This window comes from Malaclemys terrapin, chromosome 10 (assembly GCF_027887155.1).
Source record: "Malaclemys terrapin pileata isolate rMalTer1 chromosome 10, rMalTer1.hap1, whole genome shotgun sequence".
Taxonomy (NCBI): domain Eukaryota; kingdom Metazoa; phylum Chordata; order Testudines; family Emydidae; genus Malaclemys; species Malaclemys terrapin.
Window position 1 is genome coordinate 52,177,942 of NC_071514.1, and position 14,328 is coordinate 52,192,269.

The window sequence follows — 14,328 nt, forward strand, 5'->3', positions numbered from 1 at the left end:
GGCAAGCCCCCTGACAGACCTAGTGAAAGCCCGTGGACCTGATCTGGTGAGATGGTTGACGCAGCAGAAGAAGCATTCACAGACCTACGGACTGCCCTCTGCAGTAACCCCACACTGATAGCCCCTGATTTCACCAAGGAGTTTATCCTGCAGATGGATGTATCGGAAGTAGGGTTGGGGGCCGTTCTATCACAGATGGTCGGGGAGGAGGAACACCCAATTCTATACCTCAGTCGGAAACTCCTTCCAAGGGAACAAAAATATGCAGTGGTGGAGAGAGAATGCCTCGCTGTAAAATGGGCCATGGAAACATTGCGCTACTACCTGCTCATGCGCAGATTTGTCCTCGTGACCGACCATGCCCCTCTTCAATGGATGCAGCGGAACAAGGAGAAGAACACAAAGGTGACCAGATGGTTCTTATCCCTCCAACCTTTCCAGTTCCGTGTGCAACACAGAGCAGGGAGCCGTCATGGCAATGCTGATCGTTTGTCACGTGTGCACTGTCTGGCATCTCAAGCTGCCCAACCCCTTGCCGTTGAGCAGGGGAGAGGGATATGTGACAGACCCAGACCAGTGGGGTACAGGAGTCTGGTAGAGGGCAAATATACTGGTCACTGGATGAGTAGTTTTCTGATCCCTGAGTGACCAGAGCAGGGGCTGCACTAGAGTTATCAGGAACCTGCTAGAACCAGTTAAGGCAGGCAGGCTAATTAGGACACCTGGAGCCAATTAAGAAGAAGCTTCTAGAATCAATTAAGGCCAGCTAATCAGGGCACCTGGGTTTTAAAAAGGAGCTCACTTCAGTTTGTGGTGCGAGTGTGAGGAGCTGGGAGTAAGAGGCACAAGGAGCTGAGAGTGAGAGGGTGTGCTGCTGGAGGACTGAGGAGCACAAGTGTTATCAGACACCAGAAGGAAGGTCCTGTGGTGAGAATAAGGAAGGTGTTTGGAGGAGGCCATGGGGAAGTAGCCCAGGGAGTTGTAGCTGTCATGCAGCTGTTACAGGAGGCACTATAGACAGCTGCAGTCCACAGGGCCCTGGGCTGGAACCCGGAGTAGAGGGCGGGCCCAGGTTCCCCCCAAATCTCCCAATTGACCTGGACTGTGGGTTCTTCCAGAGGGGAAGGTCTCTGGGCTGTTCCCCAACCCACATGGTGAATCTCTGAAGCAAGAAAATCCGCCAATAAGCACAGGACCCACCAAGATAGAGGAGGAACTTTGTCACACTATATTAAGTCATTCAACAAACATATTATGTATTTTTAACCTTATTTTAACCTGATCTGAAAACAGTCTTCAAAATCACGTTTTTAATAGCCACTTTATTATAGTATCAGAGGGGTAGCTGTGTTAGTCTGAATCTGTAAAAAGCAACAGAGGGTCCTGTGGCACCTTTAAGACTAACAGAAGTATTGGGAGCATAAGCTTTCGTGGGTAAGAACCTCACTTCTTCAGATGCAAGTATCCTGGACAACGATCCCTCACTTTCACAGACCTTGGGAGGCAGGCCAGTCCTCGCCCACAGACAACCCGCCAACCTCAAGCATATTTTCACCAGCAACCACGCACTGCACCATAACAACTCTAACTCAGGAACCAACCCATGCAACAAACCTCGATGCCAACTCTGCCCACATATCAACACCATCACAGGACCTAACCAGATCAGCTACAACATCACCGGCTCATTCACCTGCACGTCCACCAATGTTATATATGCCAGCAATGCCCCTCTGCTATGTACATTGGCCAAACTGGACAGTCACTACGCAGATAAATGGACACAAGTCAGATATCAGGAATGGCAATATACAAAAACTTGTAGGAGAACACTTCAACCTCCCTGGCCACACAATAGCAGATGTTAAGGTAGCCATCTTACAGCAAAAAAACTTCAGGACCAGACTCCAAAGAGAAACTGCTGAGCTCCAGTTCATTTGCAAATTTGACACCATCAGATCAGGATTAAACAAAGACTGTAAATGGCTTTCCAACTACAGAAGCAGTTTCTCCTCCCTTGGTGTTCACACCTCAACTGCTAGCAGAGCACCTCACCCTCCCTGATTGAACTAACCTCGTTATCTCCATACTGATTTATACCTGCCTCTGTAGATTTCCATTACTTGCATCTGAAGAAGTGAGGTTCTTACCCACGAAAGATTATACTCCCAATACTTCTGTTAGTCTTAAAGGTGCCACAGGACCCTCTGTTGCACTTTAATATATTTAAGTGAGCCTATAATAAGTCAAGGATCCCACTAAAAGAAATCATCTGGACACCAAACATCTGTCAACTGTTTGATAGTGAATGATGTTCACTGCCTCATACTTCAACAGCAGCACCATACAGTGGTGGTAACATTCTCACCACGAAGCATTTTAGACAATGGAAGTTCAGTGTTTTCTGTACTTCCACCCAACTTTCGCTTGAATGAAAATACAACTGAGAAACAATGCCCCTCAGGGTCAGATGTTCAGAGTCTCATTGCCTGAATAGTCTGACCACATAAAGGTTTTGAGTCAGGATCACTTTTGAAGAACATAGCACTTAAAGCTGTAAGTGACTGGGCAACAAAACGGCAGATGAAATTCAACGTTGATAAATGCAAAGTAATGCACATTGGAAAACATAATCCCAATTATACGTATAAAATGATGGGGTCTAAATTACCCACCCATGAAATAGATCTTGGAGTCATTGTGGATAATTCTCTGAAAACATCCACTCCATGTGCAGCAACAGTCAAAAAAGTGAACAGAATGTTGGGAATCATTGGGAAAGGGATAGGTAATAAGACAGAAAATATCACATTGCCTCTATATAAATCCATGGTACGCACACATCTTGAATATTGTGTGCAGAACTGGTCACCCCATCTCAAACTAGATATATTGGAGTTGGAAAAGGTACAGAAAAGGGCAACAAAAATTATTAAGGGTATGGAACAGCTGCCATATGAGGAGAGATTAATAAAACTGGGACTTTTCATCTTGGAAAAAAGACGAATAAGAGGGGATATGATAGAGGTCTATAAAATCATGACTAGTGGGGACAAAGTAAATAAGGAAGAAGCGTTATTTACTCCTTCTCATAACACAAGAACTGGGGGTCACCAAATGAAATTATCAGGCAGCAGATATAGAACAAACAAAAGGAAATATTTCTTCACCAAACACATAGTCAACCTGTGGAGCTCTTTGCCAGAGGATGTTGTGAAGGCGAAGACTATAACAGGGTTCAAAAAAGAACTAGATAAGTTCATGGAGGATAGGTTCATCAGTTGCTATTAGCCAGGATGGCCAGGGATGCAAAACCATGCTCTGAAGCCTTTGTTTGTCAGAAGTTGGGAATGGGCGACAAGGGATGGATCACTTGATTACTATTCTGTTCCTTCCCTCTGAAGCACCTGGCATTGGCCACTATCGGAAGACAGAATACTGGGCTAGATGGACCATTGGTCTGACCCAGTATGGCCGTTCTTATGTTCAATCATGTGCTGCATCAAGTGTGAGCTGTTTTTAATCTATCTTTTAATGGTTCCCATTGCCGTAATATCCAAGCACCTCAATCTTTAAAATATTAACCCTCAACACCCCATGAGGCAGGAAGTGCTATTATCCCCATTTTACTGATGGGGAAACTAAGGCACAGAGGGACAAAGTGACTTGCCCAGGGTCACATAAGGAGTCTGTGGTACTTGGCCCCAAAGTTCTCAAGTCCTAGTCGGTACCCTAACCAGCGGACCATCTTTCTTCCCTATAGTCATATTACATAAAGCAAAAATACAGTTTATACACAAAATGCAGCTTGATTAAACAGATTTATTATTTTTGTGCACAAATTAATGTTTTTCCTAAAGTGCGACACTGCATAAAGACACTGGAGTGCAATATTTCCAAGCTTCAGAATTCATATTGCATTCTTAGTAGTCAAACTGGTGAATATTAAAGTCCCAACAAAAACCAGGAATTATGTCTAACATGCTATTGTTAGATACCTAACCAACACAGCAAGATGTCATCCATGTATCAACACATACAATTCAGACAACCCAGTATTCTATAATGCAACGTTGCCAGGCTAGGGTATGGTTTTATTCTCTGAAGTATCAGTTCTTGCCTCTTTACTTTAATGCAGAGGTGGGCAAATTATGGCCCACGGGGTACATCCAGCCCACGGGACCGTCCTGCCCAGCCCCCGAGCTCCTGGCCTGGGAGGCTAGCCCTGGCCCCTCCCCCGCTGTTCCCCCTCCCCTGCAGCCTCAGCTCTCTCGCTCTGCCACCGGCGCAATGCTCTGGGCGGCAGGGCTGTGAGCTCCTGTGGCAGCGCAGCTGCAGAGCCAGGCCTGACCCAGTCTCTATGCTGCGCGGTGGCGGCGTGGCCCAGCTCTAGCCGGACGGTGTGGCTGTAGTGCCGCCAGCCACCGGTGCTCCAGGCAGCATGGTAAGGGGGCAGGGAGGGTTGGATAGAGGGCAGGAGAATTCAGGGTGGTGGGCGGGGATACGGGTCAGGGCGGTCGTGGGGGGAAGCAGGGGGTTGAATGGGGCTAGGGGTCCGGGGGGGAGAGAGAGAGAGAGAGAGAGACAGACACAGTCAGGAAGCAGGGGGGGGGGGGTTGGATGGGGCGGCAGGGGGCAGTCAGGGTACAGGGAGAAGGGGTGGTTGGATGGGGCAGGGGTCCGGGGGAGGGTGCGTCAGGAATGAGAGGAGGGGTTGGATGGGGCGGCAGGGAGCGGTGGATGGGGGCAGGGGTCCTGGGGGGAGGAGGTGGGCAGCCATCAGGGAACAGGGAGGGTTGGATGGGGCAGGAGGCAGATAAAAGAGGTGGGGGCCGGGCCACGATCCCCTCCCCTAACCGGCTCTCCATACAATTTACGAAACCCGATGCGGCCCTCAGGTCAAAAAGTTTGCTTGCCCCTGCTTTAGTGTCAGGTCTTGAACTGCACAAGCACGTAGAACCTATCACCCCCAAACTACATTTTGTTACAATAGCCTCTGCAGGTAAAATAATTAGGAAATACAAGACAGGCTTGCCCTTAGTGTGATGACTCAGGCATAACCAGCAGGCAAGCGTGAGCTCCACACAGACAAAGCTATTTTTACGCAGTATCTTTGAAGCTCTTTTTTGTTAACAGTTGCTGGCATTGCTTACCTGTTGAATACTGCTTCTTTGTCTGCTAGACGACTTTTAATTTTACTAGTAAGATAGTCCAAGAAGAGTGTCCAAATGTCTAAGCAAGAAAAGTAACCTTCATGGGTAGGCTGAAATACACAAAACCCCATATTAAACATCATGAACTACAGTAAAATATAGATTATATGTAGCCAGAATTTGAGTTGGTGCGAAACTTTCAAGAATGGAAGGACACTTCCATTAAGTGATGCAGATTTGCTTTAGTGAGGAATTTTCCGTGTCACTTGGAAAAACCCTACTTGCCTGAACTGTCAAAAGGGGGGTGAGGTCTGAGTTTAGGACTGGGAGCCAAGACCTCCCAGGCTCTAGTCCAGCTTCTGACTGACTCCTCCTGTGACCTTGAACTAGGCAAGTATCTTTCCTTTTGCAGTTCCCTCCCGGGTCACAACATATGAATAATTACAAGTGTAAATAAGGTTGTAAGTTTAATTGAATGGTGTGAAAGCAGTTAATCTTGTAGCAGGTTTAAGGTGACACTCTAGGTCACGGTATTGGAGGGTGGGGATGGGGAGAGATAAAAATCATCCCCCACCAAGCCTGAGAGAAGCTGTAAAAACAACAGTTTCAGAAGTGACAAAAAAGCCATCCCCCAGCATAGATGTGTGGGGGTTATACAGAGACTTTTCAAAAAAGTTTCTCCAAACCCAATTAAAACAGCAACAAAGATAAAAGCCAGCCAAGTCATTCATGCAAGATAACTAGATCTGATCGTTTTTCAACTATTTGGGGCCAGGAGCAAGATTTCTTGCGTGTTATGCTATTAGAAAGTGCATGAAGGCTTCCAAGAAGTCCCAAGGTGTTAAGCCAGTATAAATCTGTATAACATGTTCAGTTGCTAAAAAGGCATGAAACTGAAGTTTTAGTGGGCTGCCTTTGAGCTATCAGACCTATTGGGAAATAAGCTATCCTTTACCCATATCATACATGGTTAGGACATACAAAGAAGGATGGACTAAGATCAAAGCAGTGTCAGTGCTGTACCTGATGAAAGGTGTATTTGAACAAAAGAGCCAAAAATTCAACCACTGGGAACTGAGAGTATGATTCAATCCTCCTTAGGTGGACGCTCACAAAGAGACGCAGAAAATCTGTAAACTTCTCAATGTAGCTAGAGGAAAAAGGAGAGAAAACAATTGATAAAACATGAAGGAAGCCATGGGGGAAAAACAATTTCATTGAAATAGTGAAAAAGTCACTCAAAGCCCTTTCATTAAATAAAAACGACATTTAATAGCCAGTAGTACAATTAAAATATAAAGCCCTGCAACAATTACCTACAGGATGGGCAACCCTTCATTCCATTAACACCTGAAACACAGCAGAAAAGACAGTCTAGTCAAAAGCAACTTTAGTGTTCAGATAAAACAATATGAATTAAATAAGGCCTTCAGATAAGCAACCCCCTTAGTGCTACAAATATTTAGCAGTAAGACCCATCATAGCTGAATGGATATGGATGGGGTTAGTCAACAGAATGTAGCACTTGGGGAGATACTGTTGAATGGGATAAACACAGATATTGGGAATTGATTTTCTGGTATTAAAAACAAACCAACGGCAACACCCATGTCATGGAGATAAATAGGACGTACTCCGGGAACTGGGGAAATATAACCCAGTAATTCCTGCATCAAGTCTAAGAGCTTGTGATTGAACTAGACCATCTCTTTTACAAAGAGAGGCAGTCTTGATTTAAACACGCCTTGTCAGTTTTCCCCCAGATCTAGGATTAGTCAGTTCCATGATTAAGACTGTGTCTTTCTGATGCTACAGTATATGAAGTGAAGGGCCCAAAAAGGAACCTACCACCAAAATTTAGACACACTTTCATGGCAGAATAAGTAGTTAAAGCTTCAAGAAAGCATTGCTAAAACAAATTATAAACTGCAGTGTGGGCTGTTACTGTGGAGTGAACATGCACTGTGCAACATGGAGCTTTACCAGAGTTTAGGATATCATTTTAATTACATATTACTGCAAAACTTGTATGCCATCACTGCACAGGATGCTTTGTGAACATTCTAATACCAAGAACCCCATTGATGTAGTTACATAACTGCACTGCTGAAAAGCCGATCTCTCCCACTGATGTGACGGTTTAGAGTTCTTAAATATCAAAAAGTATTTCAAGAATTTTTTTTAAAAAGAAACATCACACAGCTGAAGACACCAAAATAATTTTAGTGGCAAAATTCTAAGACACTCAGGAACGACAGCCCCTTATTATATCTGTGCTGATGGGAAATGCTGTATTTGTCCAACACACCTCACTGTGAGAAAAAAATTTCCTTTTAGTTGAACAAAGCTAGCTCCAAACTAGAATCACTACTGAACAGGAACAGCAAGTTGCATCATTCCCAGACTGGTCATTATGAAACTGTGGACCCACACAATTGCTGGAATGCATGAGGTCGTAAGATTATATTTATAGTTTATTTGGCACCAGTCCTCTTGGCAAGAGGGACTCCCATTAAGTATGTACTGGTCATTGGCCAAATACTTCAAAACTAAAGCAACCTAGTGGGAAACAGTTATCCTGAGCTCAGTGCTTTCTTTAAGCCAAGATCTAATCCAAGATCTGCTGAAAGTTTTATATGGATGTAGGCCTCTAGGAGCCACTAAGCCAGTTGTTAGCTTTGGAATTACCATTTATACTTAGTTACTACACTTCGGATTTCATTAAAGGTACTGGAAACTAAATGCCACACAAATAGGAAATTGCAAAATATGTTTAAGGTTAACATTTTCTGTACTAGTTTACAAGCTCCAAGATCAAGAAGGCTCAAAACTGTACTAACTCCAGGGTAAATGAAGTAACTAGTAACCATCACCCCACATCACTCCTGTCCCAGATAAGAGTGAACTTTTAAGGCAATCAAGGTTTTAAAGGTTTCAGAGTAGCAGCCGTGTTAGTTTGTATCCTCAAAAAGAACAGGAGTACTTGTGGCACCTTAGAGACTAACAAATTTATTAGAGCATAAGCTTTCGTGGACTACAGCCCACTTCTTCGTTATGCATCCGAAGAAGTGGGCTGTAGTCCACGAAAGCTTATGCTCTAATAAATTTGTTAGTCTCTAAGGTGCCGCAAGTACTCCTGTTCTTTTTAAGGTTTTAAAAGGTAGAAGATAAGGTATTTTGCAACAATGTCAGCTTTGTTCAGCACCATGCCAAGTTAAAAATGGCAAGTGAGAAGACAGCTTGACTTGAAAACTTGAAATTGACTCAAGTCTTGGAAATCAAAGTGTAGCTAACCTTAAAACTAAATAAAAAGCCATGTGACAGACTGCAGACTCTTTAATCCACAGGAGGGAGAGATTGTAGGACAACCAGTCCAGAGAATGTTTTAATCATGAAAAAGCTAGAGAAGTCTATAAAGTTAAGTCAAAATATCTAGGTTACATCCCTGATTCAAATCATATTAAGCATTAACAAAAAGGGAGATTCACTTATGGACCTCAAGATCACTGAACATGAGCTACATCAAAAGAACACAAAATGAGTGCAACGTGTAAAAATCAAACTGGGCTCTAGCAGAGCTTCCATAACATGTGGAGAAAAATCCCTGTGCACTGAAGTCTGTTACACTGCTGGAGGGTGGGTGGGGGTAGGGAAAGAACTCTTTCCCACTGCAGCATTACTAACTTGGCTTCACTTTCCTGGAATCATCTGTTCTCTATCCATAAGCCCAAATGTACATGCAATTAGAGATTTCATTTTTGCTACTGCACACCTGATGTTAGGAAGCTAGGTAATGTCGAAGCTAATTGGGTAGTCAAGAAAATGGATAATTAGAATTCACTGTTAATCTAGATTTAAATTCCAAAAGAGTTAAAAATGTATCTAAAGAAGCCAGCTGAAAAAGATCAACGGTAATTTGAGAGAAAGAGATATACTGCATCTGTATTATACATTGACCTGTTTTTGCTAAACCAAGACTTACACCTGAGTTGAAGTTACAAAGTGCCTCTGTTGTGCACACCCATTAACCTTTTGATTGAAACTCGGGTGTCATGTCTGGGAAGAAGATCAAAGGTTTAGTAGAAGTTTGGTAGTGCAGTGCCATACTTATCTACTTCTATCAACATGCATCCACAGCAACGGGCTACAATTGTGAATCTGGGTACATTCGCATAATTACAACATCAGAAAATATATCCTGCCAACGTTAGCATCAGGAGAGAGCTCCCAAAGCTAAAACCTACAGCAGTGCTGTAACAGAAGCTAACATCAGTAGTGGTCTGCTATGCCACACTAATGACTATTTCAACACATGGAAAGTTCAACCATGCAACATGACTTTCCCGCCTGTCAAAAACAAGTGGAAGCATCTCTTCATGAAAGATGTCAAAGATTCGTAATTGAATTAGGCAACAAGTTTCTTTGTATCCCTCTGGAAGTGAAAAAGGAATTAGAAGCCTCCCAGATGCTTCCACTTATCCTGCCTTTACATGGATATAAGTTATAATTAACAAATGCATGAAGGAGCCTTCAATTTTGGGGCTCCTTTCATAAGGCTGGTTAATTGCGCAGTGGTCTCCAAAGTGGGGTGCGCAAGGGGATCCTTGGCGGGTGCGCGGCAGGAGGAGCGCTTTCTTTTTTGCTTCGTCAGTTTGGGCAGGAGTCCGAGTGGCTTTTTTTTTTTTTTTTTTTTGCTTTGGCAGTTTGGGCAAAAATGGTAGAGCCGGCGCGGAAGGGGTTGTGTGCTCAAAATTTTTTTACTGATAGGGGTGCGATCAAAAAAGTTTGGACACCACTGAATTAGTGTATTAACACCCCAAGCAACCTCAAGTTTCCAAAATCCCGTAATACTGATTTTTTTTTTTTTTTTTTTTTTTTAAAAACAAAGATACGCTTCTCAAGTCCCAATATAAGGTATGAAATTGACCAGTTTTCATTCCCTTCAAAGCCATGGAGTGACCTGGAGCATGCCGCCCACTCCTTTAAAACATGACTTTAAAACACACAGGTGGCCGATATGAACCGGAAAGGGAATACTGCAATTCCTTTACCTCACTGTGCCTCTTCTGTTGCTCTGCTGCAACTGAATGAAGGGCAGGTTCAGCTCTCGTGACACCTCACACCTGCAGTCAAACAGTAACGAATGGGGGAGTGGGGAGGAAGAGGATAGGAAAGAATACAAACCTACACTACCAGTCACTTTGCAAAGTCAACCCCCCTGCCACCAACTTACCTGAACACACCTACCTTCCTGCTGTCCTTCAGAAGCACAGAGCTCTGTAAAAAAGGTGATTAAACACACCATGCATGACAGCAAGTCAGTATAGACAATCTTTTAGCAAGCAAAAGATCCTACCACAGTTACTTAGCTGGTTGATTTGTTTTACCTTTCATCTAGTTCCTCTAGCCGGCTCTTCACCGTGTGGGCATTGTTCTCCTTGGTAATCTTCTGCAGGAGGTAGAATGTCTGCTGGAACATCCGCAGCAAATACTCCTCAAACTCCATAGGCACGCAGTTCTTTGACATAAGTTCATTGATGCAAGACATAGCCAGGATCCCAAGCCTACCACGCTCTTGACCCAAGACAGAATTCTGGCTGCTGCCATTGACAGAGGACATCTTCCTGGCTCGGGTGTCGCAGCCAAAGCGGGCAAAGTGGAATATGGTGGTGAGGAGTGAAGGAGTGATGCTGGCAGACAGAGGGATCCAGCTGAAGAGGTGGGCCAGGCACTCCAATGCCAGGGAACAAATATATTCACTCTCTGTATCAAGGATAGGGATCGGTTGATTCAATAATTTGGCTGCACTGGGACTCTGCAACAGGCTACTTAACAGGTCACCACCTAGGATATAAAGCATATGCACTCATAAATCACAGTATGTATACCAAACAGAGGGGGACTGGATGTGTAAAGTTAAATCTTGATCATAAATCAAAAGCAATTTTTTGCGTTTAATTGCTGCTCTTTATGCATCTAACAAGTTAAATGTCTAAAGACAAGCATTCAATGCAACATGCCATTAATAGCTATATGATTCTACAAAGCATACCAGGCAACCCCATCTCACCTCAGCTACCTCCTTTGTGTTCTAAAGTTTCAGACTGACCAAACCTTTCAGTCTGGCTAAGACACTCCGCAGCAGGCAGCACTGCAGTTGAGAGGAGGTATATAAAACAATTGAATGAAAGCTAGAATTCAGCTCTGTACTGCAGCATGTTACATTTCCAGCTTTACTGGTATGGCACACACAAGCACTGCTTTAATTAAGGCTCTGGTAGCATTTTCATTATAAACTTATTTTAGGGCTTGGGAGCCTGCTATAAAATTTACTTGCATAATTAAATCATTGGCAAAGTTATGTTTTCCATGCATAGAAAATAAACTTTGTGGATTCTGTCTGTAATACAATGCTTACTTACAAAAAATAATATTTATAAAGGTATTCGTTTCTAATGTGGACTAGATCATATTTAACAAGTATCTCAAAAGTATGCAGATCACAGCAATATGTAGCACTTCATAAGCACTTGACATATTACAGTTCAAATTTTTATTCACATTTTGCCTCTTATTCAAAATGAAGTAATCTGAGACATTGATAGCATGAGAGACTATAATCCAGTTTCCATCTTGCCTCAGTAGATTACTTTTAAAATGCTTAATGAAGTTTTTATGGGGTTTACAACCTGTTATTGGTCTCCTACTCTATCACAAGTGACACCATTTTTAGCAAGGTGGCTGCTGTCACCACTAGCTTCAGAACTGCCCTTTACACTTGCTTACACACATTTTCTAGTTTATTCTGACAAGTGCTTCTCAGCACTGTGAATGACGCATGCTGTTTGGCTGAGTAACTGGATGCTTCTGTCCTTTAGATCTTAACTTCCAGATTGCCACAGCCTCTCACCATTTACATCTATGTTAACACTGCAAATGAAACGTGACCTGGTTCAGCTCTCCTGCCTCCTTCTCCCCTCCCGCAAATGCAACAAAGAATCTAAATCAAACAAGGGTTTTACCTTCTTGTGCATCACCACCAGCAAGACATTGTGCAAATTAGATTAGGTCCTCTGTGACATATGCAGACCCACAGTCATGAAATTATGCTCTCAGTCGCAACTATGCAACTTTGTAGCTTTTATGTCAGCTACAACTGAGAACTACTAAACAAGTTATGAATCTATGGAACAATTATGTTGATGCACAAGGAGAAAGAGGTTCCAAGTCCCTCTCCCTTAGCTATGTTAAATTCTGCATGGTTAGTAGAACTGAGGCAGTCCATTTTAATTTTTTTTATTCATTTTGTTCATTACATATGGCTGAATATACCCAAGAAACAGATTTGACTATAGTAGTACCATTTTCACTTAGTCGCTTTCAAGTAAAGCAACACTTTAAGAGAGGCCAGATGAGAACTTAAACCATTCAGCAACATGCTGCTGATTCAAAGACCCCAGTATTTCCCACCAGAGGACCTAAGGTTGAAGAAGATTCTAGGCTTGAGTGTTAGGCCTTGTCCACACTGCCACTTACAGCGCTGAAGCTTTCTTCGCTCGGGGGATGAAACCTCCTCCCCCCCCAGCAATGCAAATTTCAGCGCTGTAAAGTGGCAGTGTAGATAGTGCTACAGCACTGGGAGCTGCACTCCAAGCACTGGGTGAGCTCTCCCCCAGCACTAGAGCCGCAACTACACAGCCCCGTTAAAACGCTTTAACATAGGCTGTGTAGACATATCCCAAATATGGAAAAGGTGAAGCTACTACAGTGCATAAATGCCACTTAAACAGATTTAAGGGTTCTTTTAATGATTTCTCTGCTTTTCCTAGAAAACATGGAAACACTGCAAACTTACTAAGTTCTGAGAGTTCTGGTTGTAAATACAGCCTTTACATACCTACAGAGCTTAGCTTCAGGATCCCAGCCCTTATCGTGCCTGTTTGAAAGTTTCATATCCAAATATATAGTTAATTACATTCAAACTTATAAAAAAAGAGGAAAGTGCCAAGGGCCATCTATGCTAATAGAAAATCAAAGTTAAAGGCTCTGTATGTCTCATTAGTAAAACATAAATGCTTTATTATATGAACTGGAATCACATGTGACCTGACTTGATCTCAAGTAGTTTTAGAGATTCAAAGATTCAGGCCCAAAGGGACCAGTAAATCATCCAGTCTTGACCTCCTATGAAGCACAGGCCATTGAACTTCATCCCGTTGTCCCTGTACTGAGCCCAATAACTTGCATTTGACTAAAGCATATCTTCCAGAAAGGCATCTGGCCTTATTTGTAGACAAGAGAGAATCCACCACTCCCCCTTGGTAGTTTGTTCCAATGGTTAATACCCTGTAGTGTTAAAACTTGTGCTTTATTTCTAATTCAAAATTGGATGTTTTTCTAAAAGATCTGCTGTAGGAATTATTCTGGGAATGTCTCTGGCCTGCGTTATACAGGAGGTCAGACTACATCATGACAATGGTCCCTTCTGACCTGGGAATCTGAGTCTAGTTTGAATTTATCTGGCTTTAACTTCCAGCCACTGGTTGGATTACATCTTTCTGCGCTAGCCCTTTAGTACCTGGTATTTTCTCCCAATGGAGGTACTTGTACACTAATCACATCACTTAATCTTCTTTATGATAAGCTAAACATTGAGCTCCTTTGGTCTCTCACTGAGGCATTTTCTCCAGCCCCCAAATCATTTTTCTGGTTCTTTTCTGCACCTTCTCTAATCTTCAACCTTCTTTATAAAATATGGACACCAGAACTGCACACACTATTCCAGTATCAGTCTCACCAACATCATACACACAGGTAAAGACACCTTCTTACTCCCCTGTTTACACATCCAAGGATCACCGTAGCCCTTTCTTGCCACAGTACTGCACAGGAGCTCATGGTTAATTGCTTATTCCTACGACTCCTATGGAGGTCTTTTCAGAATCACTGCTATCCAGGATACAGTCCCCATTCTATAGGCATGGTCTGCCTTCTTTGTTCTTATATGCATGGCCTTGCTTTGGCTGTACTAAAACACTGTTTGAATGGGCTTGATTTACCAAGCAATCCATGCTACTCTGTATGAATGCCCTATCCACGTTATTTATCACTCCAATCTTTTGAGTCATTTGCTACTAGCAATGTCAAACTAGCATTAATCAAGTGTTTTTCCAAA

At 43.0% G+C, this 14,328-nt stretch overlaps 1 protein-coding gene across 2 annotated transcripts in view; it reads right to left on the bottom strand.

Annotated features, from left to right (window-relative positions):
* The window catches only part of XPO6 (exportin 6), a 104,152-nt gene that overhangs the window by 42,780 nt on the left and 47,044 nt on the right, over nt 1-14,328 (bottom strand). For both annotated transcript variants that reach the window (XM_054041771.1, XM_054041770.1), the window contains exons 7-9: nt 10,541-10,997; nt 6,177-6,303; nt 5,154-5,263 (exon numbers count right to left, since the gene is read on the bottom strand). In XM_054041771.1, the coding sequence (XP_053897746.1) occupies nt 5,154-5,263; nt 6,177-6,303; nt 10,541-10,997 (694 nt within the window). The remainder of the gene's footprint in view (nt 1-5,153; nt 5,264-6,176; nt 6,304-10,540; nt 10,998-14,328) is intronic.